This window comes from Podarcis gaigeae (genome assembly GCF_964106915.1).
Source record: "Podarcis gaigeae genome assembly, chromosome: 4".
In the NCBI taxonomy this organism is placed as follows: Eukaryota; Metazoa; Chordata; class Lepidosauria; order Squamata; family Lacertidae; genus Podarcis; species Podarcis gaigeae.
Window position 1 is genome coordinate 53,127,075 of NC_139677.1, and position 23,432 is coordinate 53,150,506.

The following is a 23,432-nucleotide window of genomic DNA, read 5'->3' on the forward strand; positions in this document are numbered from 1 at the left end:
ACAATTTCTGTTCTCATCCTGAAGCAAAGTTCTTAACCTGAAGCACTATTTCTGGGTTAGCGGAGTCTGTAACCTGAAGCGTATGTAACCTGAAGCGTATGTAACCCGAGGTACCACTGTACAAAAATATGTGCATTATCTCCTTTAAAGTTGTGTTTTCTACAGATCAGTTTCATTTGTTGTGAGACATTAGTGTTGCATACAGTGTTAGATTAGGAAGAAAAGAGGGGAGGGGAATGGTGAGTGGGCTGGAGTCGGGTGGCCCTGCTTCCATTCTTCTACTTAGTGTATCTATGGGGTTTTGTGTCAGCATCACGTGTGGGTTCTCTTGTTATTCACTTGTTGTACAGTCATACCTCGGGTTACAGCTGCTTCAGGTTGCGTTTTTACAGGTTACGGACCGTTGAAACCCAGAAGTACCGAAACGGGTAACTTCTGGGTTTCGGCGGTCGCGCATGCGCAGAAGCACTAAACCACACTTTGTGCATGCACAGAAGTGCCAAATCGCAACCCGCTCATGCACAGACGCGCGTACATGGGTTGTGAATGCTCCAGGTTGCGAACGTGCATCCCACACGGATCACGTTTGCAACCCGAGTGTCCACTGTATTTCCTTGATGGTGAAAGAGGTTGGGGGTGGCCTAGGGTATGGTTGTTTATTTTTAATACAACAGTCACCAGGGTGTCAGACTAAGGCCTTTGCCTGAGGCAAAGGATAAAATGGTGTGTCATCCTAATTCATCAGTCTTGGAACTAACTGGTGTGACAGTTGCACTAATCACTTGAGTGAAAATATTAACAAACAATCTGTATCTGGCTAAATGAAGAAAATATACCGTAACTATTATATTGTGGCAGATTGGCACAGATTTATTTTTTATGCAAGCAAAGATGAAATGCAGAACATAGACATCTACCAGAAGCATGAAAAACCTTTTGGGTGCTATAACCATTGTGGACTTGAATTTTGGTATTTCCTGATGAGTTCTACCAACAGATTCATGATTTTGGTTCGTTCACTGGATTGGGGGGGGGCAGTCAATTGATTCCATATTAAATCTAAATAAGAAATGCCTGAAACAGCCCCATCCTGGAAGGTTGGAAACCAGAAACTAATAATCTGGTCAACTTTTGATGAGAGTATCAGGGAAACTGCAGAACTGTTTTGATAAGTTAATCGCTCAGACACGTTCTATTTAATTTGAACAGTATTTTATTGTTCTTTCGCAAGAGTTCTGAGAAAATAAGAAATAAGGTTAGGTAAGCATTCAGTTCATTTACCTTAGGCACAGGTACCCATTTGCAAATGCCAAACCAGCAGAGATAGAAGGAAAAAGAATCCATCTACTTTTAAAATGTCTGCTTTTATTTTTTATTTTATTTTTTAATAATATTTATTGAACATTTTCAAATATAACAGAAAAAAGAAAAGAAATAAAACATCCATTTTATAACCTTGTTTTCATTAGCATCTTTCCAGGACTTCCCCGCCCCACCCCCTCTTGTATTCCAATTTCTTCAAATAGATTCAGCAAGTTCTTACCCCAAATTTTAAACTTATTATAATTAACCCAATGTTAAAAATGTTTCTCCATCCCCTAAAATCGACCCCGCTCCCTTCCACGAGTTCCCCTCTTTAATATGCAGAACAGATTAAAATAAAAGAAAATAGAAAAATGAATAAAGTATAATTTAACACCCTTTGGATTCCAAATTTCCCTCCCCCCTTTCCCGGTTATGTTCCCCAATGTCCATCAATGCCTGTTGTCATCCTGGAGATCCCACATCTAGGCTGAAATCCTTCAGAAGTCCACTTTGCCGTCTTTTTAATAGTCTTTGCCGTCTTTTTGATCATCTTTGGTTTTGAGCGTCCAATCTTAGAAAAACTCTATCTCAAAAAGGTCCATATTTTCCATCCAGATCTCTGTATTTAAGAGTAAAAACTCCAATTTTATTTCTTTAGACCTTTCAAATCTGGATGTCCCATATGTTCCCACTTCCAACTTTGTCCAATTCTTGTTGTTCATGTTGTTTTTATTGTCTCTCTCCTCACTTTCCTCTAGTTTCTTTTCCTGCTCTCCTGCAAAAATGTTCCAATTCCAAAAGCTTCTAAGTCCCCTACAGAGGCTTTGTTATTCAGGAACAAAACTTTACGTCAAGTCCCTTCCATTCTTCAATAGATAAGTCTATTGTCTCCTTTAGTGTAAAGACCTCTGTAGACAAAATAGTGTTCCATTTCTGCAGTTTCTCAGGAGATAAAAAGTCCAATTCAAATTCCATGCCAGCAATACTTGTAGTGTCCCACAGCCCCTCTAGAGGGATTATAGTAACTCAGTTTCCTTCCAGATCACACCCAACAGTCAAAGTAACTTGTTGTTCCTTGTTTTAAACAATTTATATTTAATTTGTAACAAATGTAACCGGCAAAGTCCTCATAACAAAGTTCTCTTTTTATTCTTCAGCTTTCACAGCTCCTTTGACAGCTGTCAAAGCCTCTGTTTCTCCTCTCCCGGCGCTCTCGCGGATCACTCCCAGTTCCCGGGGGGGGGGGTTGCATTTTAGCTCACATTCTACTTTTCTCCTCCAGCCCAGTCTTATAATTTTCCATCGTGAAATTAATAACTTTATCAAACTTAGGTAGCACTCGATCTTAGCTGTTAAATCCTTTGCTTTAAATCCTCTACGACAGGGGGGAGGCTGACTTCCTTTTTGCACCTCCCCCGCTCGCTCCAAATTTAAAATTTAAACTTTTTCCCCTTTTTAAGTCCAGTTTCCAATTACTCACGGGTTGTTCTTTTACTCCGAATTTTCAATGGAAGAAGTTAGCGCTCTCCGCCAAATGGCATGCGGCTTCGCTCGGCAGGGGAAGCGGAGGACTCACAGCACCACACCCCCCTCCCCCGGCACCCGCTCCGCAGCCTTTAAAAAGGCTCCTTCACAGGTCGGGGGGCACAAACGGTGCCCGCCGAGTCACCATGCCCATGGGTTTCAGCGCCCATGGTTTTTGAGGGTCCCCGAGACGCCGACGCGGTAGAACCCAGCCCCTGCCGAGCAGGCTCCCTCCGGAGCTCGGAGGGAGTCCGCCATTCGGCGATGGCGCCAACCCGGAAGTCCTAAAATGTCTGCTTTTAAAGCATCTAGCTAGAGATGAAGAACAGAAGAATATAAACAGCTGGGGTAGAATGGTCAGACAAATGTGTGTTTTTTGCCACAATGGAATCAAATGTATTTGAATACATTCAATTTAATTTTTTCCATGTCCATGTTAGTTTTTATTAAGTTGTTTGAAACAAAAATATGCATGGCTGCTTATTATAATTTTTCCATGCCAAAGATGAATGTTTCCTGGTGGTTCTTAGGCTACAGAAGTGGACTTTCAGCAAGCTTTTAACCTAAGATTCCTGGGTAAGCTTAACAGTCATGGAATAAGAGGAGAGGTCTTCTTGTAGATCAGGAATTTATTAAATAGCAGGAAGTAGGAATAAGTGGACAGTTCTCCAAATGGAGCGATGTCAAAAGTTGAGACCCCCGCTGCCAAAGGATCAGTATGGGACCTGTAGTTTTTAACTTGTTCATAAACAATCTAGAGTTAGGGGTGAGCAGTGAGGTGGTCAGGTTTGCTGGTGATTATAAACTGTTCAGGGCGTTAAAACAAGAGATTGCAAAGAGTTCCAATAAACTCTCTGCAAACCTAAGTGATGGGTGGTAAACCAGTGAATGCAGTTCAATGGAAACAAGTGTAAAGTGATGCTTGTCAGTGCAAAAGATGTCAGTTTCATGTATGTGCTCATGGATTCTGAACTGGCAGTGACTGTCTCCCCCAACCTGCTAGCCTCAGATGTTTTGAGCTTTAAATCCCATCAACCATCCAGCATGACCAGGGTGGCTGGGACTGATGAGAGCCATAGTCCATAGCAGCTGGATGGACCTTCAGTGATATACACCTTCAGTGTCCTTGTTTTGGTTTTGAACAGGGAGTTGTTTCTAAAACACATTTGAAAGTGAAGTTCCGCAGTTTACCTTCTGTTTTGGACACATGGAAATTGCCTCTGAGAATCTCAGGCAGTCTGTTCAGCTCTTGTTCCATGTAAATAACAGTTTGATTGTGCCCGTTTAAATCATTCTTGATCCTAAAATAATACCAGGTAGAGACAGTTGCCACTTTCAGATGCTCAGAAGGGAGAGGTCTGAAAGTGTCTTGGAGAGGAACAGCAGGTTCTGCTTCTGTCCTTTGCATTCCATCACATGTCTATAACGTATATGCAAGTGGAGGCACAGAGCTGGTGTATGGTGGAGCAAAAGAGTGGTGGAACCTATGATCATGATTCTGCCCTGCCATATTTATTGAACACCCAGAGCCCAACCCAAAAAGGACTGCTGTGGTGGAGTAGTTAGACTGGGCAAAGAGGATAATCCCTTGGATGCCACTCTGCATGTCCGGTGTGCCCTGCAAGGCATATAGCTTTACATGGAACAGTTCTAGGATCAACCTGTATTCCACCCTGGGGTTCCTTGAGGACATGGTGGTATGCAAACTTAATAAAGGCACACATTTTTAATGAAAGCTCCATTTGTCTAGCTAATGCCTAGCTAGACAGAATTTTCTCGCTAACACCCTGTGAGAGTAATTAAGCGTGTCAAGGCACACAATTTCCTTGAGTCGTCAGGCTCAAGATATGCCAGTGCTAATATTGCACAGAAAAGCCTTTGTTGCACAGATTAAAGCTCCTGGGATGGAAGCCTCTTGGATAGTGGGAACTGCTTTCCTTGCGACAAAGTAGTTTTCATAGTAACCAAGCTCATCAAGCATGCTTGCTTCATAATAAAGGCATAAAGGAGAACCGTGAGGAAGCAAGCCAAGTTGCTGAAAGCAAAACTAAATACTAGATAAATGTCCCACCAAGAGGAAGTGATTGCAAGAACAAGCAATTATAAGTGGGTGTGAATAGTGACTTATTTTTTTAAATGAATATTGACTTATTTTTTAAATGATGAAAAGCTGTTCTGCTCATTTTTGCATTGTATTGCATTGTCCATTAATTGCTACGGCCACACATGGTCACTGATAGTCTCAGAACTATCACCTAGAGTATATTTTAAGTACCCCCAGCTCTCCAGCAGTTAACTGTGCCTGGCAATATATAATTAGCCATGTTGAACAAAGATCACAGTATTTGCGGATGGAACCTCTCCAAGCATATCAACCTCAGTCTCAACTGGAAATAACTGGAAATTAAATAGCAGTAGTGATAAGACTGTTTCCTGGACACATCTTGTACTGTTTCCAAGGGGTAATCTAAATGTACCCTCCATACATTTAAAGCACATGGCTTTCCCAAAGAATCATGGAAGCTATAGTTTACTCCTCAGTGAGCTACAGTTCCCACCACCCTTAACAAAAAAAACAGTCCCCAGATTTCTTTGGGTGAAGGTATAAGCTTTAAATGTGCCTTGAAAACAAGGCCCGCTGAGAACAGAGAAGATACTTAAATTTTGCCAGGGATTTCTTTATTTCATACCATTTCCTGGAAAGAAGCTTTGCAATTAGCAGAAAGATACATTATAACAGAAAAGGTTAGTTTGACTTCAAAGCTGGTGGTTCTGTCACTGCCCAGAGAATGGGAATGGCAATTTCTGTGCATTTGTAAGTAGTACTGTAACTTGAAATAACTTTGACATGTGAATGAGGTAGTAAATCAAAGGGTAAGCGCCAGGCATGCTAATGAGATTATAAAAATTGCAAAGCAAGAGTGATGGCAAAGGAGTGTGTGGGGTCTTGTGTAATGAACAAAACTTTTTTCCCCAAGAGGCCATAGGCCACTAGAAAAAGGAGCTCTGAAAATGAATGTCGTAGTAACATTTCCCTCCTCACGACTTTATCTTTGCATTACTTGCAAAGTATGACTAACACTGTCTACAATCCACGATGACCCAAAGAAGCAGAAAACCTTGGCACTTTCAAAGATGATAGAGCCATCAGACAAAGGTCTTGGGACAGGAATGCAGAATTTGTTTGAAGCATTACTAAAGACCATCTGTGTGATATTTCTGTTGGTATATGTCAGTACGAGGCTGCATGGCTGGCAAATATTCAGACAAGTAGGTGTTTGCATGACTTATGAATGATGTTTCTGCTGTTCTGGACGATGATGCAGTGCTGTTTTATGATTTCTGGCACCCTAAGCCATTTTCATAAGGGGGAAAGAATAGCAAGAACGGTCCCACAGCCCCCAATTCCACCGTGGCCAAGATCCAAATAACAATAGCATTTGTTCTGTGTGCCTAAGACGGTCTTGGGCTTGTACTCATTGAATAGTAGCCATTCATGCCACATGCAAAGGCACTTTTGACCCTAGAAGGACTTTCTAAGACAGTTTCATATGCATTCCAAATGCAGGATGGAGGGGGTCTGCCCTTCAAAGAAAAACTTCACAAATCAAGCTTGCCCAAAGTAATTTTTAGCTATTCCAGGCCAGGTGTATAACTTTATTGAAAACATTTGGGGTCTACATATTCTTCCTGTCTTCTTGTGTTAGCGTGCATATCTAATAATAAAAGGTAAAATAAAATAAAGGTAAAATATCTAATAATATTGGGGGGGTTGTTTTTTGACGTAATAATCATAAATAAATAAATAAATAAGAATAAAAATGTGCACCCCACCACTGAGACCATTCCATTGTAACTATCCAACCTCCCAAAATTTTGACACCTCTTGCAATGGTTTGACTCCTTACCTGGAGGTCTCCGCCTACCTCAGTCAGTTGTCCAATCCCACCTGGGGGAAGCGTTGCCAAGGAGACCAGGCCAGGTAGGGATTACCTGCCCACACAAAGGAGGGAGGATCTTACCTGGGAATCCTCACTTGGCTCCAGAGCTTCTCCCACCCTACCCACCCTCAGTTAATGTCTTCTTTTGCAGGTTAACTTTTCTTCATAGGTTTTGCAGGTTAACTTTTCTTCATAGGTTTTGCAGGTTAACTTTTCTTCACAGGTATGCGGGCGCTGCTACGTTAAGGTCGCTGTTAAGGGGCCGGAAAGGAATTTCCCTGCATTGGCAGGTTTCGCCTTTCCCATAGCAAAACGTCACAACTTTGGCGGTATCAGGCCTTGGGTGAAATCCTTTAGTCCATCTTCCTCTTTGCGGCGGCGATACCAGGGGTCCCCCGTTAAAGGGGTTTCTGAAGGGAGGCTTTGACCGCACACCGAAAGGTCGTCATTGCTCTCCCCTGCGGCGGCGGCGTAACGGGGGTGGCTATCTCTGCTTGAACATATGTTCTCCAGAGCCAGCCCATCCCCCCCCCACGCTGGATAACCCTGAAGCTCCCTAGGTCCCCGGCTGGGGAGTGGGGAGGGAGAACGCCCAATGCCTGAGCCAAGGTCTACCCACATTTGAAATTTAATAAAGTTGTGGCCAATTTAATCCCAATTTAATCCCATAGCACGTTGTCTTGAGTCGTTATTCCACATGACGGGGGGGACCGCTCGGGATCTTCCTAGCTATCATAATTTGTGTTGCTGTCAATAAGTTTGTGAGCAAGTCCTTCATAGCCTGCGAACCTTCCACCCCATCGTAGCCTGCGAACCTTCCACCCCATCGTAAATTGATAATAATGTTACCTCTGGACTTCTGGTCAGCTTTAACCCAGAGATTTTTGTTATCTTCTTGAACACCCTTTGCCACATGTGAACATAATTCCCGGTTTCCTGGCATCTCCTCCAACATAACACCAAATACTCATTTATTTGATTTAATCTGACTGGTGTTAAATACCATCTCCAAACTGATTTATAATAATTTTTAGTCTTTTATATTGTTCTAAAGCTGATCATGACAGCAGTTATAGACCACACAGCAAGGCTCTCTTTCCTCCATACTGTCAGGGTATGTTTCTTATCATGGGTGTAGAACATAAAAGTTTTTGAGTTGTCAGGTTTTTATCTTTATGGCATCTGTGCCCTGTTGTTTATGAACTGATTCTGTTGAGTCTGTAAAGAGCCAAGGTCACAGATCTGAGATATCGCTGGGCTTCTAGTCAGTTTTTCATTCATCTTTCTTCATTCGTCTTTCGTTGTTCTTCAGTTATGCCTCTACGTTTTGAAGCTTTCGACTGTCACTGGGGACCCATTAATGCTGTAACTATGTTCTTAAGCAGTTGAACCTCAGTAAACAACTACTGATGAACTTTGCTGCTTCTTTTGTGTGTTTGATTGGACACAGCACTGGATTTTCTTCGCCTACTGTCCATGTCTGGGTACTCTGTTGTTTTTTCATGCCCGGAGATATTTACCCAGGCATGGAGCCAGGGTGGTAACTGGATTTTGCACCAGCCCAGACCCATGTCCTATCTGAGCAGATATTTCACTGCTATTATTGAAAAGTGGATAGGTGCAAGAAAAGTGAGGTTTCAAGGGTGGGGGGGGGGAAATGGACCTGTGCTTTTTAACTTGTTCATAAATGACCTAGAGTTAGGGGTAAGCTGTGAGGTGGCCAGGTTTCCTGTTCATACTAAATTGTTCAGGGTCTAAAAGAGACTGTGAAGAGTTCCAAAAGGAACTCTCCAAACTGAGTGAATGGGCAGTAAAATGGCAAATACTGATCGATGTAAACAAGTGTAAACTGATGCATCTTAGCTCCATTTTCAGTCATTGACATCTCCAGGTAGGTCTGGGACTATCCTGTTTGAAACCCTGGAGAGTTGCAGGGCTGTCAGTGTTGGCAGAAGTCAGCAAGATTGACCAATGGTCTGGTCTGCCTGTAAGGCAGCTTCTTGTCTTCTTCAACTTTCTCAAAGCAAACATAATGTAATTCTCTTCAACAGAGAAAGAATTCCCTTGAGATTTTCCCATAGTAATTTCAATTACGGGTGAATGTTTCTTTCTTTGACACGTGAAAAGAAATGAAAACACAGACAGGAGGATAGAAAAAGGTTTTGTTTTTTTAAGTACACTGAAGTCTCCATCAGCTCTTACACTAACACAAAGGCACTGTGGGAGGAATAAACAAAATAACACAGAGTGCAGTCATTACAGACAATGTGGTTGCCAATGTGGTTTGGCACCTGTGTGCTGCTAGTAGCTCAAGTCAAAGGCAGGCAAATGTGTGTAACAAAAAAGGGAAAAGGCTAGAACACCGCCACACTTAGTCTACCAAATCTTTAAGTCCTGGGCCTTACAGTGTATAGCCAAGATTATTTTTTTTTTTAAAAAAATGTTGCCCCCACATTTTACAATTCAAGCTGATTATAGACAGTGTACAGCCCATGGTAAACTTGTGCCAACCCAACCCATGCTACTGGCAGTGACAATTGCTTTTGTTTTCGCCAAAATAATACTCTCCGGCACTGGAAGTTAACACATAGCGACTATATACGAGGGCTATAATGACTCCCAATGACCAGGACAGATAGAACTATCCATCGGAAAGCAGGAACTTGCAATATCACCAACTGATGCAAAACAAAAATAAAATGTTTATTCGGAGGAGTTAAGCAGAGCTAATGTAAGCCAAAGCTATCCTAGCACCTCTAGGATAAATTATGCAATGCTTTTGCCATAGGTTGTTCAATGAAAGTGCTTAATGCTTCACCATTAGAGAAAGAATTAAAACTTTCCTTTGGCCACAATCCACTTACTGTAAAGGAATCTCATCTGATTCCAGTGAGACTATCCTAGAGTAAATGGGCGGTTGAGCTATTAGCCAGGTTTGTATTGTGGTCTTTATTAAAAGCATAAGTGTTCCTAAACAAGGCTTCGGCACTTCAATAAGTTGCAGTTCTTGTCCAAATATACGTCACAGGGAGAGCTGAAAATAGCTTTTCAGTGGCACAAGGGGGGGGGGGGGAGATAAGTGAGCAAATATCCTCAGAGTCTGTTGAAAAGCTCTCTACATCCATGAACAATGAAATAATGAAAATATAATCTAATACTGTACAGGGCTATCACAATAATACAGACTCAGGAAGGCAATCGGTCACAGAGAACTTTTTCTTAAGTGAAGGCACCATGCAGGCTACAAGCATAACTTTGAATTTTCTTATTTACTATGATAAATTAATGCCTGTAGGGAATAAGCAGATAGTCAACATGAAATGTGCTTTATTTCAGTTGCTGTACATTAAAAAGAATACCGACTTCAAAGGCTAGTTTAGAAACAAGCAGGTCATTATGGTACATACAGGTGGAGCTTCCTTGCAGGTTCCAGTTCCGTTCCGCCTTGCCATCACCTCTGAGCGTTGTCAGTGTGTGCCTGGCAGGGCACAAACATGGAGAGAGAAACAATCCCTGTCCACAGAAACCTACACCCTAAAGTCAGACCCACAGTGTCTGTTGGCCATCAAGTTCTGAAGATCTGAAGACCCATTTGACACAACATATAAAGATTTTCCTGCGGGGCTGCTTGATGTCTCAGGTGACATCTATGCCAATATCTGGAGTTGGAGAGTAAAGCCAATGGTGTTTTCATGGAGGGGAAGTGATTGCTTTTATCTTCACACTGCAGTGATGCCATGGGCTTCTGTTTCCTGTGGGGGCAAAAAAACCCCAAAATTTAATATGTTGCCAAGGGTTCTCCCTAGCGAAAGGAATGCACACGGCAGATAGCTAGCTCTTTATTGTCAAAGCTGACACATACAGTAGTTTCCATGGCTAGGAATACTGCTCCCTCCACCCCAACCTAGTGTCTATGCAGCTATTCCCAAGTCTGCACTCTATAGAGCGGTTGCAGCAACAAGGGTGCGTGCCCCTTCCACCAGCTTATGTATCTTCCTCCTATGGGCTGTGCACATGCAGCCAGAGACTACGCCTGCTTGGAAGCTGCCTCTGCTCTTCCCATTTCAATTCTCTCCTGGTTCCGGAAGACAGTGGTGCAGGAGAGGGCAGGGAAGCACCTGGCCCTTTCACTTGCCTGACCTGCCTCTTCCTCCAGTGCCCTACCCTCCAGCTCTGAAGCTTTATGTACAAAAGGACCAACGCAGCTCCAAACAATCAAGTCCAGGAGCTGGGAAGATGGCTTGTTCTAGATGGGGCTGTGGTCCCCTGGAAGAAGAAGGTTCCTAGCTTGGTGGTACTCCTAGATCCAACAGTGGGGAACTGGAAGCTCAAGTGGCCTCAGGGGCTAGGAGTGCCTTTTCCCCAGCTATGGCTGGTTTGCCAGCTACAAACCCTGTTCGTCATGGGTCAAGTGACGATCTAACATAAGGTTGCCAGATTTTTTTCAATGAATCCGGGGACATTTCATTGAAATGAGTCGGAATGATAGGATTTTGATCTGTAAATCTGGGAACTGTCCCCGGGAAACGGGGACGTCTGGTAACCTTAATCTAACAGCACTGCTGGAAGTTAATTTTTAAATGGTATCTGGTCATAAAAAGAAGTCAACAGGCAGCACAGACCGTATTATGTATACACAACAGGAATGACTTTTCTGTCATTGACCAAGTTCTTTTTTGAGAGCTGACTTAATATTTCTGTAAAATATTAACCTGATGTTCCAGGCGTGTGTGCCAGGCAGTGTCAAAAATGTGCTTCGCTGGACCACCTGCTTGCTTTTACAACCTCATTTTAAAACACTAGATGGCATCAGTCTGCCAAATGACTGTTTGGATTGGCAACACAATAAAGAAAATGCGCACGCCCAAACACCCCATCACAGCATATATTGTGCTTAAGTGCACAAAACTAACTGCAAGGAGGAAGTATACCTTCTGTTTATTTATATTAAGTCTTTGGGTGACTTGACATTAATTCGGTCACATCAGGGCTTCAGTGTAAATTAAGATAACAAAGATGCTGCAATTCTGGGTGGCAACCATGTGAGATTCAACCATGACATTCATGTACAAAATTAAGACTGATATGACACATACATGAAGTCTTATTGATTGCAAAGAACTAGGACTGGAGAGACCCAGGTTCAAATCTCCACTCCATCATGAACCTCAGTGAGTTACCTCAGGCCCATCTCTATCTCTCAGCCTTAACTACCTCACAGGGTTGTTGTGAGAAAAGGGAATATATATATGTAATCAAGAAATAAATAGAAAATTATATGAAAATGCAGTTCTTCCTGTATATCCATGAACTGGGTGCAGGTTGAAGGAGTATATTGATTAATGTTGAGTGTCCAGTCACAAGCAGGACAGAAAGTCATTGGGATCCATGGATTACTTCAGTGTAAACGGTTGCAGAATGCTCTCATCAGAGTAGGAATATGGAGCTTCTTTGCTGATTTAAAAAAGTACATTCTGTCTCAAAACGCCCCTCGATACAATTCCACAAAAACTCTCTTGTTTAAAACTATGGAAACAAAATGCTGTAAAAAAAAAAAAGCCAGGGAAGCAAGTAAAAAAAGAAATTTTGGATGCGATAGCGAAGAAAGAAAATGAATTAGGAAAAAACCCAAATAAACAATTGATAAAACAGGCAATAAAATTATTACAATCACAGTATTCAATGATAATCAATGAAGAAATAACATGGAAAGTTAAAAAAATGAAACAGAAATTATTTGAGCATGCAAACAAACCTGGAAAATTGTTAGCATGGCAATTAAGGAGAAATCAACAGATGAATCATATAGGTAAAATTAATTCCAACTGGAAAGTTTTAGATACAACTAAAGAAATAAGGGGTCTTTTAAAAATATTTTCAGAATTTATACAAAAGAAGAAATGAAAAGGCAATCAACATACAGGAATATATAAAAAAGAGTCATCTGCCAAAGATAAAACAAGAAGAGATAATATTTTTAAATACACAAATAACAGATCAAGAAATCCCCGAGGCAATAAATCAAATAAAGGTGGACAAATCACCAGGACCAGATGGATTATCAGCAAAGTATTATAAAAAAATTAAAGAACAGCTTGTAAATCCAATGAAAGTCATAATGAATGAAGTATTAACAGACGGGGAAATTCCAGAAACATGGAAGGAAGCTTATATTACTTTGATTCCAAAACAAGATACAGATTTGACCTTGGTCAAAAACTATAGACCCATTTCATTATTGAACAATGATTATAAGATATTTGCTAATATTTTAGCTAATAGATTGAAAAAGGTCTTAAATGTTTATATACATCCAGACCAAGTGGGATTCCTTCCAGGTAGGCAGATGAAAGATAATATAAGAAATATCTTAAATGTAATAGAGTATTTAGAAGTAAGAAATTAGAAAAAAGCAGCAATGATGTTTATAGATGCAGAAAAAGCATTTGATAATATATCTTGGGATTTTATAAAGAAAGTGATGGAAGAAATGGAATATGGAGAAAAAAATTATAAAAGGGATACAAGCTGTATATACAGAACAGAGTGCAAAACTAATTATTAACCAATTGATAACGAACCAATTCAAAATAGAAAAAGGAACGAGACAAGGATGTCCGTTATCACCTTTATTATTTATTCTGGTCCTGGAGGTTTTGAACAGAAACATAAGAGCAGACAAGCAGATTGTGGGAATAAAAACGAGGAGAAATGAATTTAAGTTGAAAGAATTTGCAGATGACTTGGTAATCACAGCTGAGGATTTTTTCTAAGGCTTTAGAAAAAATATAAGAGTTTGGGCGAGTGGCAGGATTTAAATTAAATAAAGGAAAGACAAAAAATACTAACAAAAAATATGATGGAACTGGAGAAAAGGGAATTGCAGGAGATTATAAAAGTAGAAATTCAGAAAAAAGTCAAATATTTAGGAATCTGGCTTACTAATAAAAACTTAAATTTATATAAAGACAACTATGAGAAAGTTTGGAATGAGATTAAGAAAGATTTGGAAATTTGGAATAGAATGAATCTCTCCTTGATGGGAAGGATAGCAGAAATAAAGATGAATGCACTACCAGCGGCAATAATTATATTGGCACAAATTTGGAAGACAGAAGAAATACCAACGAAAGAACAATGGCAAGGGAAACTAATGTAATATGCAGAACTGGCAAAACTAACAGAAAAAGTACATGAAAAGGACAACAAAGGCTGTTAAAGAGAATGGGAACCATTTACAACATACGGTATATGAAGAGACAACATAAAGAAATGGACTCATTGGCAGGGTTTGAGTAAACAATCACAACTGTATACAACAAAAAAATAAGACTATATGTATTGGGAAAATTTTGGGGAAACAATACGCAGGGTGAACAATATGGAAATAAAACAAAATGGGAGTATGAGGGAAGTCCAGGGGAGAAGGGTGGAAATATGAAAAATTGTTAAAGATATATTGTTAGTAGAAGTATACATGGAAAAATCAATAAAAAATAATTATAAAAAACCCTATGGAAACAATCCAGATAAATAACCCAGTTGTTTACACTTTTAGCCCCATCAGTTTCAACAAGAGAGGAATATACGTGTTTCTCTGCCACTAGGAATGATGGAACAAAAGTGGATTAAATTAATTGGCTCATGCTCTAGTTATCACCCATTAATGCTATATAAATCCCACTCAATGTTGGAAAAATAAATGAAGGCATGTAAGCAGATTGTACCTACTGTTGTCTGCTTAAAACAAGCAGGGAAAATATTCTTTATTCCCCCTTTTGAGACAAATTAAAGTTTTGGTGGCAGGGATTGAAACTATCAGGATTTTCAGGTAAAGGCTGAAATGAGACAGCTGTCAGCAAAATTACCTGAACAGTCTTCTGAAGGAAAAAGTCATAATAGAATTGTACTAAGATTCTTCTTCTTCTTCCTCCTCCTCTTCCTCCGCTTCTTCTTCCTCTTCTTCTTCTGCCTCTTCCTCCTCCTGTGCTGCCTCTGTTTCCTTATTTATAGGAAGGAGAGAACATTCAAATATGGGAAGGGAAAGAAGCAACTACTGAAACAGTGGATTAAATGTGACATGCATATTGCTCCCTCAAAAAATGGGAGAAAGCACCTTATACTGCAATGCAAAGTCTGCTACAATTTTAAAGGTGCGTGGGCAGAACGTAGTCTCCTGCTCACAGATCCTTCTATAAAAGGTGGGCTATTTTTCTGACATAAATCATGTGTAATTCTCCGAGAAGGAAAAGCTCAATTTGGAGGTGGGGTGCATACTCCATTTGCAGCCATACTGTGTTGCTAGCACATTTCATTTTTCTAAATAGAAATACAAGCTTTTATAAAAGCTTAATGCAGCTGAATGTTGAATTCTTTACTACATTAACGCATGCAGACAAGCCACATTAAATTTAATGATTAATGATCAAAGAGCAGAAGCATAATTCAGCCAAACTAATAAACTCAACAGTAGTCTCTATGCCTTCTGACTTTCTCTAGTGTTTGAGGGGGGTGTGTGTGAGAGAAAAAGTGTATACATATTAGTGTGTGTATAATATTGTTCAAGTTAGATTCTGATCTACTGTTTATTTTTCTTATCTGTTAGAAGGAAACAATAGCAAAAGCTATTCTAGAGTAAGGTTACCAGATATTTTTCAATGAATCCGAGGACACTTTTCAACTTCCTACTAAACAGATGGATTTTGTTGGGGAACTGATTTGTAAATCCAGGGACTGTCCCCGGGAAACGGGGATGCATGGTAACCTTATTCTAGAGCATCCTTTCCCTATTCATAAGGCAGTATTTGACTTTTATCTACATACCACACATAATCTAGCCTACATGTCTTTGTTCTTCCATCACCTAGCAAATTAATGAAAAGGGCAAGTTGTGCTATTGTGTTGCTCCTATTCATTTCCACAGCATTTGCATAGATTAATGCGTGGGCATTTGCGGTAGATTCTGCCCCATAGTGCACTGGTAGTCCTAGCATGAAATATCACTGAGGCATTGTCTACATCAGAGTGTCTTGCATACTCAATGTTGTGTTGTGTTGCTGAAGCACACAACTGAAAGGGAACCAGTTTACCCAGTTTACCCTGCCTCCATTTTCTTCCCTTTCCTCTGTTGTTTCATTACACAGTTTTTTCTAGCTTGTAAACCATTTTGGACAGGGACGCATTCTCTCATTCTTTGTAAAGCTTTGTGTGCATGGATGGTGTTATATAAATAAGAATGGCCATAATGAGGAAAGAGCAGAGTATTAAATTGTGTGGCACCTTCTGCATTTTTTCACCAAGAGAATTCCATCACCCCCACAGTGATATAAGAGTAGGATGCACCAAAACATTGTTATTCAAGTTATATGTCCAAACTCACAAGTAGTTTTTGTGGCTCAATCTAAGGTTATGTCCCATGAAGAGTACATCCAATATCAACATATAACAATATTCCATATGGGAAGGCTGGGCATATATGCCCTCATCTCCCTCCCCAATTTAAGCCCTTCTTCTTGTCACACCATTTCTCTGCTCTAAATTCCTTCCTCCTGAAGCAATTTTGGTTTGAAAAGAAGAGAAGATGAAGAAGTAGGTCATTGTTGCTTGCATTATAGCACAAAACTTGCAGTGTGCCCCTAACAATGTCGTTAGCAGTCCTCTTGCACCAACCCTAGAATGCCAATTTTATCTTAACAGCAGCATTAAGTCTGCAGTGGACTTGTACTAGGAGGAAAAAATGAATCCAGAAAGTAAAAAAGGCAGAAGATGCATACAGGTGCACTGCCTAGGTATAAAACAATATTTGATTTTCACACAAAAATTATGGTTAAGATTAGTAACGAAAACCCCAGGAAATAACCTCAATTGGTTTTAATAGTAAACACATACAACACACAAGGCAGGAGTTGGCTGAGAAGCTCCAAGCCAGAGGTCTGTTCCTTTAAGGAAAGTCTGGTGCAAGAGGGACAAAAGGTCTCCACTGAGCTTCAGGCCCAGCAGGTTGTCTGTTTGGAGCTATCCAAGGTCCTTCAATTTAGCCTAAAGTTACCTGCTACCTGACTGATTGACAAAGCTACACCTATGTCTCTGATGTGCCCTGTGGACTCTGTGCAGGTGTGTGCAAGCAGGCATGAATGTCCACGTAGTTATATAGGTGCACCAGGTGCTGCCTGGGTACATCAGTTCAAGCGCATGCCATTTTGCTCTGAGAAAATGGTTAGAATGAATTCCTTGGTCCCAAAAGTTAAACAGGCCCAGACATAAATATTCTTTGCTAGATGCCAGTCATAACTTGGTTTTGTGATTCAGCTTGGGGGAAGAGGGTTGTCAAGCAACGCTTTACATTACTCATCAAGCAGACAAATCAAAGTGCAGACTACAAGAAGTTTTTGAGCGTACTTCTGTCACTGGCTGTTCTTCGCCTTCTTCCTGCAAATGAGAAAAACCATCCCTTAAAACAGACTAATAAAAAAGATCAGACAGCAACCAATGACAAAAAAACAACAACTGAGAAAGTCTAGAATCTATTAAACAGGAGGGTCTATACACGTTTGTTCAGAAGAAAGTCATACTACAGTGTTTATTCTCAGATAAATATGCATTGGGTTACACCCTTAAGAATGCTGCAAGGCATAATGTTCTTCCCCCCCCCCCTTTATCTTAAGCACACAAAGCAGGGCTGAATCAAAAATTAACTGAAGATAACCTTCTGGCACTTTTTTTTCAGCTGCTCCTGATCTGTTGGGGAATTCCAGTCCTCCCCTGGAAAACGCTTGGCAAATATTTGACCATTTCACTCTCCATGGATTTGGGGTGCAACTATAAATCAAGCTAATATATTGTTCAGCGCCATTTTAACACTATTACGAAGGAAGGAACTGGCTTTGTCCTTATTCCTTCCCATTCTCCTTACTTCACCCAACAATATAAACAAACAACAGAATTTTATTCAACATTGAGTGAGCCAAAAATCTCCCAGAAGACAATTATTTGAGGGGGGGCAATGTGTTGGAGAATTTCAGCCCCCCCCCCACTGGACATTTGGCAAAACTCCACTACCTGCCCAATTTTGCCTCCCCAAAATAGCCCATTTTGGTTCAGCCCCAAAATAAAAGTTAGAAGAGGAATGGCAGGGGAATGACAGCAAAGCAGAATTTTTTCACCTCTCTCGATGGCCCTCACAAAACAGTGAAGTGCCCAGCTCTTGCAGCATTCTTTTTCCACCAATGAGAAGAAGGTCTGGGCAGCATGAAAACACCACATAATAAATGCCTAATGTCTTAATGAAAACACTTATATTCAGTGGTGTCTGTATCAATAATCACCAATGGCTGTGAAAAGGATAGATGTTTAAGAAACCTTTAAGATCTGACCTGCCCAGTGAATAACTTTACATCCAGAAAATAGCATCTGTCTGGGACTTTGGGATTTTGTTGCTGGCAAAACATACAGAACATCTGCGACAGCCATTCAAAGACGACAGGTGCAATTGAGAATACTGACCCCCCCCCCAAGATCCCTCCTTCTGCATACATGTGCATCATTTTGACTCTGCATTTATCCATTCCATGGCCCCTGCAGGGTCAAACCATCAAAAAGAGTTCTTTTACAAGTCTGTTAATATGCAGAATCATCCTTTTCACTCGCAGAAATTACATGTTTGCTGCATTTCTATTGCAGTGGAGTTCAGAGTCATCTCCATGTTGTCTTATTTCTCTAATGAGGTAGCAGCTGCTGCTCATGGTTTTCATTCCTCTCCAAACATGCAGGCAGATACACTGAAAGCGACACTTCGGAATCAGCTGCTGGTGCCTGACTATAAATGTTTCTGTGAGGGGAAGCCGATTGTTACTCAGCAGACAGGCAGCTGTGGATGGTTAAGCAGCAGGAGAATGCCGCCGGTGCCCTGCTGGGGAACCTGTCGCCCTCCAGCTGTTGGTCCTCACAGCCACCTGAATGAATGCAATCCTTATGCAAAATTTAGAAGTGTACAAGTGCAACCTGCGACAAAATGTTGTAGTGTGAAGTGTTTCCTCTTCAGGATTCCAACCATTCCGTTCCATTACTCCCTCACCACTAAGGTTTTCTCTTCTGCCCTCACCCCCAGGAGTGAGTCAATAGTCCCTGGCTACTGAACATTGGGCTGTTCTCCCCCTCATGATTTTAGGAAAGCTTTTGCAAATCTCAGAGCTCACCCCATAAGCTTGCCAATACCTCCCTCTCACATGTTGGTAGTGCTGCTTTGGCTGCAAAAGCAACGGATGGCACTTAGAGCCTGGATATCAGAGATGTGAAGGGTGCTTTGAACAAAAATGGCAAGCAGGGAAAAAAAGAAAAGGAAATGACCTGTTCTTCTGTTGGCACTTCAGCAGAATCAGCTTCTGCATCCTCTTCTGTGTTTGCCTCATTCTCCTCAGTTCCCTCTGTCTTTTCAATCTCCTGGCAACGGAGCAAAAAAGAAAAACACAAGTAACATCACAGAAGAGAAAATCAATTTAAACCAAAGAAATCTAGGATGGTATTCAACCAACATGTCCTGCCAGTGCAAGGATTTCTGGTCCTGCAGTTAGATTTCCCCCACTGCTCCCTTCATGTACACCCTCCCCAAATCTGCTCCAGAAGTTTGGGAGAAGCCCCAGAACAGTTTTAAGGGGTGTGCAGGGGCAGGAGGGGGAATATTCTGTTGCACATGCAGAAATCCTTGCTGATGGAAAATTCACATACTGCTGCTCCGGATTCATTCTTCACCTCTGAAATGCATTTGGCAAATCTCATGTAATTGTGCTCACTGGATGGTTGTTAGCTTTCTCTTGTAAAAGTCAAGCTATTTTCCTGCATTTTGAAGCAGAAATGTTGCAGCAAGTTCAAAACGTTTAGCTCTCATAGGTCATGCTGTTCCTTCCGTATTAGGGATGGGGATGCTGCAGCCATCCAGATGTTGTTGGATTCCAAGATGGCCAAGAGTCGGGGATGATGGGAGCTGTAGTCCAACAACATCTGCAGGGCACTGAGTTGGCAAAGGCTGATGCGGTGGCCAGCCAGGCAATCTGAGTCATGCTGGGGAACTGTTGACACTCACATAGAGTTTCTGGGAGATGGCAACATGGCTTCCAAAAAAACACTTAAGTGATTGTTGTTATACAGAGATTTTTTTAAAAAAAAAAATTCGCATTACTTCTTCAGTTTTCTGCTCTTCTCCGGAAACTTCACCATTTGGCACAGTCGGTATCTCCTCGGTAATCCTTCCCTCCTGTGATAAAAAATTCAAACAATATTCAGAAGTGGAGAGGGCAAGTACTGGGTTTGAATGTTTCACTTAGGGCTTATGTATTGTAGCTTACTTTGAAGGTCAGTATCTGTCTAGGTTTGTCTGGGTCTTGTGGCATAGACATGTGAGTTGTCGATTGAGGAACTGAGACTGCCCTAGAAGAGGCTGCAGAGTGGTTTATTGGTTTATCGAGCTTGCATATTTGATTTTTGTGTGTTCACTAGGTAACAGTGTGTTTGAGTAGACCTGAGTGGAAAGTACTTTAGCTGCCGATAGATGGCTAATGGTGTTGATGATTACATAGTGGGCTGAGAATATAACTATATTTGTTTCTTTTTCATCGTATGAGTGACTGGGAATGTTGTAGGGTGGGGAAAGTGAATCCCCCCCCCTCTTTTCCTTAGTTGCCAATTGCGTGTTTAAAAACTGAGGAATTGATATTTGGATTTTGTTTTGCACTTTTATTCTACTTGCTTATATTATATTTTGTTAATTATGTTTTGAATGTGTGATTTTCATTTTAATTCTGTAGTTGATTGTCATGTGTAATATTTTATTCTGATACTTAAAAGGATTTCCTGTACTGTTGTCAGTTGTGGTGTTTTATACTGTGATATTTCGCCCCTAGTATTTTCTGTATTTGATCGTTATTGATGAAGCTGTTTTAAACTGTTTAGAGATTCTGCCCCACTCCAAATACATGGTATATAAATTGTCTAAATATAAGTAAACAAACAAACCATGTAACATGCATTTATACACACACTTGCATGTTTAAATTCTGTTTCTTTTTGTTTCTTGAAAAGTCTTATAAAAACATAATAGGATGCTTTCAATTCCATCAACACTGAAAAGCATCAAAGGTAGGCAGCAGTGGTTAAGAGCAAAGATCTATGCCTAAATTATTTTAATAAAGCATATTTATTGAGTAGATTGCTTTCACTAAAGTGAAATGATTGCTCATTTCTTTCAGTTTCATATTAGAAGAACAGAGTATGATCATTAACCGGCAAGGTACTCTGTTTTCTAATTCATTCAATATAATCAAATCAAAGGGTTGTATCCAAAGCGAGTCATACCCAGGGTAGACTCAGTGAAATTAAGCAACATAACTAACTTAGCTACATTCATTTCATTGGGTTTACCCTGAGTAGAAATTGGTGTATGGATACAACCCAAAGCAAAGATTTCTGCATTGGCACGCAAGTATTTTTCAGTACTGTATCATTTTCTGAGCAGAAAAGTATAAGCAAACAAAACAAGTAAGTTGTTTGGGGGGGTTAGTGTAGGCATGATCTTTAGGGTCCCCTCCCAGCCCATGATTTCATACCTCTCAAGTGGGATTCTGCAGAAAAAGCAGGCTTCTAAAGTGGTTCAATAATTTAATGACTTTGGCCAACTCTGTTAACTATTGGTTGTAAACAAAGACACCACGAGCCTCTAGCAACAGCGGCACATGACAGGGAGCAACAACAGCACCATCATGTCCACCAGCAGGGGGGCAAGGCAAGAGGAGCTCTAGGTTGGTGGCTTCACACACCTGCAGGTGACAAGAAACCCACCTGACCTCATCAGCACCTCACCATATCCCTGTCCTGGTAAGTGGCAGAGCCAGTCTGCTTCTCCCCTCATGTACCCCTGCTGGCCTCTACTCACCTTTGCTCCAAGGAAGTCATATCCAAAGTATACACTGAGATCTCTTGCTGCTTGGAGATTGGTGTGTGTGTGTAACAATATACAAAAATATGCTTCCATATGCTGTTATTTTCTACCATAATGAATATTTCTTTCTTAAAAATAATAATCATAAAGCTGATTATAAGCAAGTACAGTGATACCTCGGGTTAAGTACTTAATTTGTTCCGGAGGTCCGTTCTTAACCTAAAACTGGTCTTAACCTGAAGCACCACTTTAGCTAATGGGGCCTCACGCTGACACTGTGCCGCCACACAATTTCTGTTCTCATCCTGAAGCAAAATTCTTAACCCGAGGTATTATTTCTGGGTTAGCGGAGTCTATGACCTGAAGCATATGTAACCTGAAGCATCTGTAACCCAAGGTACCACTGTAATAATAACAATCCGTAAGATACAGTGGTACCTTGGTTCTTTAACATAATCCATTCCGGGAGTTCATTCGACTTCCGAAATGTTTGAAAACCAAGGCGTGGCTTCCAATTGGCTGCAGGAGCTTTCTGCACTTAAGCAGAAGCTGCGTCAGACATTCAGCTTCTGAAAAATGTTAGAAAACTGGAACACTTCTGGGTTTGTGGTATTCGGGAGCCAATTTGTTCATCAGCTAAGCTATTTGAGAACCAAGCTTCCACTGTACTTTAATGTTATAGCATTTTGAGTGGCTGCCTCTTCTGTGGCTACTGCTCTTATCACTTTAAATACGTCTCCAAAACTTTCATAGTATTTTTTTAAAAAACAACTTATCTCATTGTGTATTACGACGTGGACAAATTGAAGGTGCATTGCTGTGCATTAATAGACCAAAATCAAGAATCTTGACAACAGAGATGTCACTCCATCCTTTCAGCACAGCCAGCTGTCCCACAAGGCCATTCTAGTTTCAAATTACATATTTGGATTTAAAAGGGGGGGGGGTGGAAATCCTCCTCTAACTTACTACAACAGCTTGGTGACATGTCAGATTACTTCTCAGGCACTTACCAGGAGCTCTTACAACTTCTTTTTCTAGTCTCCTTTCCCTCTGTACATCCTACAACATGTTTTGTCGTTCTCCCTTTAAAGTATGCCATGCTTTGAGAAACTACGGGGAGTCACAGTTTGGCTTTGGAAAGATTTGTTTACATAGTAATTTTTTCAAGGTCTTTGCTCCATTCACACACATCATAAGGTACCTTACATACAGGTTTCAATTCCACAAAGGGCATTGATCGGGGAAAAGATTTGGAGTCCTTGTACATCTCCTTAAAACATATAAGCATTTTTGTGGGGATTTCTCCCAAATATACACATTTCTGTGCAGTTTTCAGTGTGATTTCCCCTAAAAAAGTGCATTGGTGTGTGTTATTTTCATTAATATATGCATTTTTATGGCTACTTTACCCCAGGTTATATTTTTGTAAACATTACTTGGAGAATGGCATTGCAAAATTCGGGAAAGTGTGAATGTTGAAGGCTAGCTGTGTTGCAGTTCTCATATTGTTTCAAAAAGTGTGAATTAGGTAGGTTTGCCTTTAGATGTGAAATGAATTCAAATTATCCCCCGTCCCGACCTTCGACATCTTACTTTCAACATTCTGCTGCCTGCTTGTCCTTGGCTTCTGCTTCAGCTGGAAGTAGCCCATGTGCTAGAGATTCTGAGATGCAAGTATTTTGTTGCTGTAGCTCAGTGACAGAGTTCAACACCCCACATATGCACACTGG

General features: G+C 40.8%; 1 protein-coding gene across 4 annotated transcripts in view; it reads right to left on the minus strand.

Annotated features, from left to right (window-relative positions):
• Positions 1-10,077: 10,077 nt before the first annotated feature.
• SH3BGR (SH3 domain binding glutamate rich protein) overlaps positions 10,078-23,432 on the minus strand; it is a 29,445-nt gene continuing 16,090 nt past the window's right edge. For 2 of the 4 annotated variants that reach the window (XM_083734826.1, XM_083734824.1), the window contains 5 exons: positions 19,945-20,019; positions 19,116-19,208; positions 17,169-17,198; positions 14,639-14,772; positions 10,078-10,522 (listed from right to left, as the gene is read on the minus strand). In XM_083734826.1, coding sequence (XP_083590952.1) covers positions 14,680-14,772; positions 17,169-17,198; positions 19,116-19,208; positions 19,945-20,019 — 291 coding nt within the window. In that variant the 3' untranslated portion in view covers positions 10,078-10,522; positions 14,639-14,679. The remainder of the gene's footprint in view (positions 10,523-14,638; positions 14,773-17,168; positions 17,199-19,115; positions 19,209-19,944; positions 20,020-23,432) is intronic. The other 2 variants (XM_083734827.1, XM_083734825.1) reach the window with 1 other exon arrangement.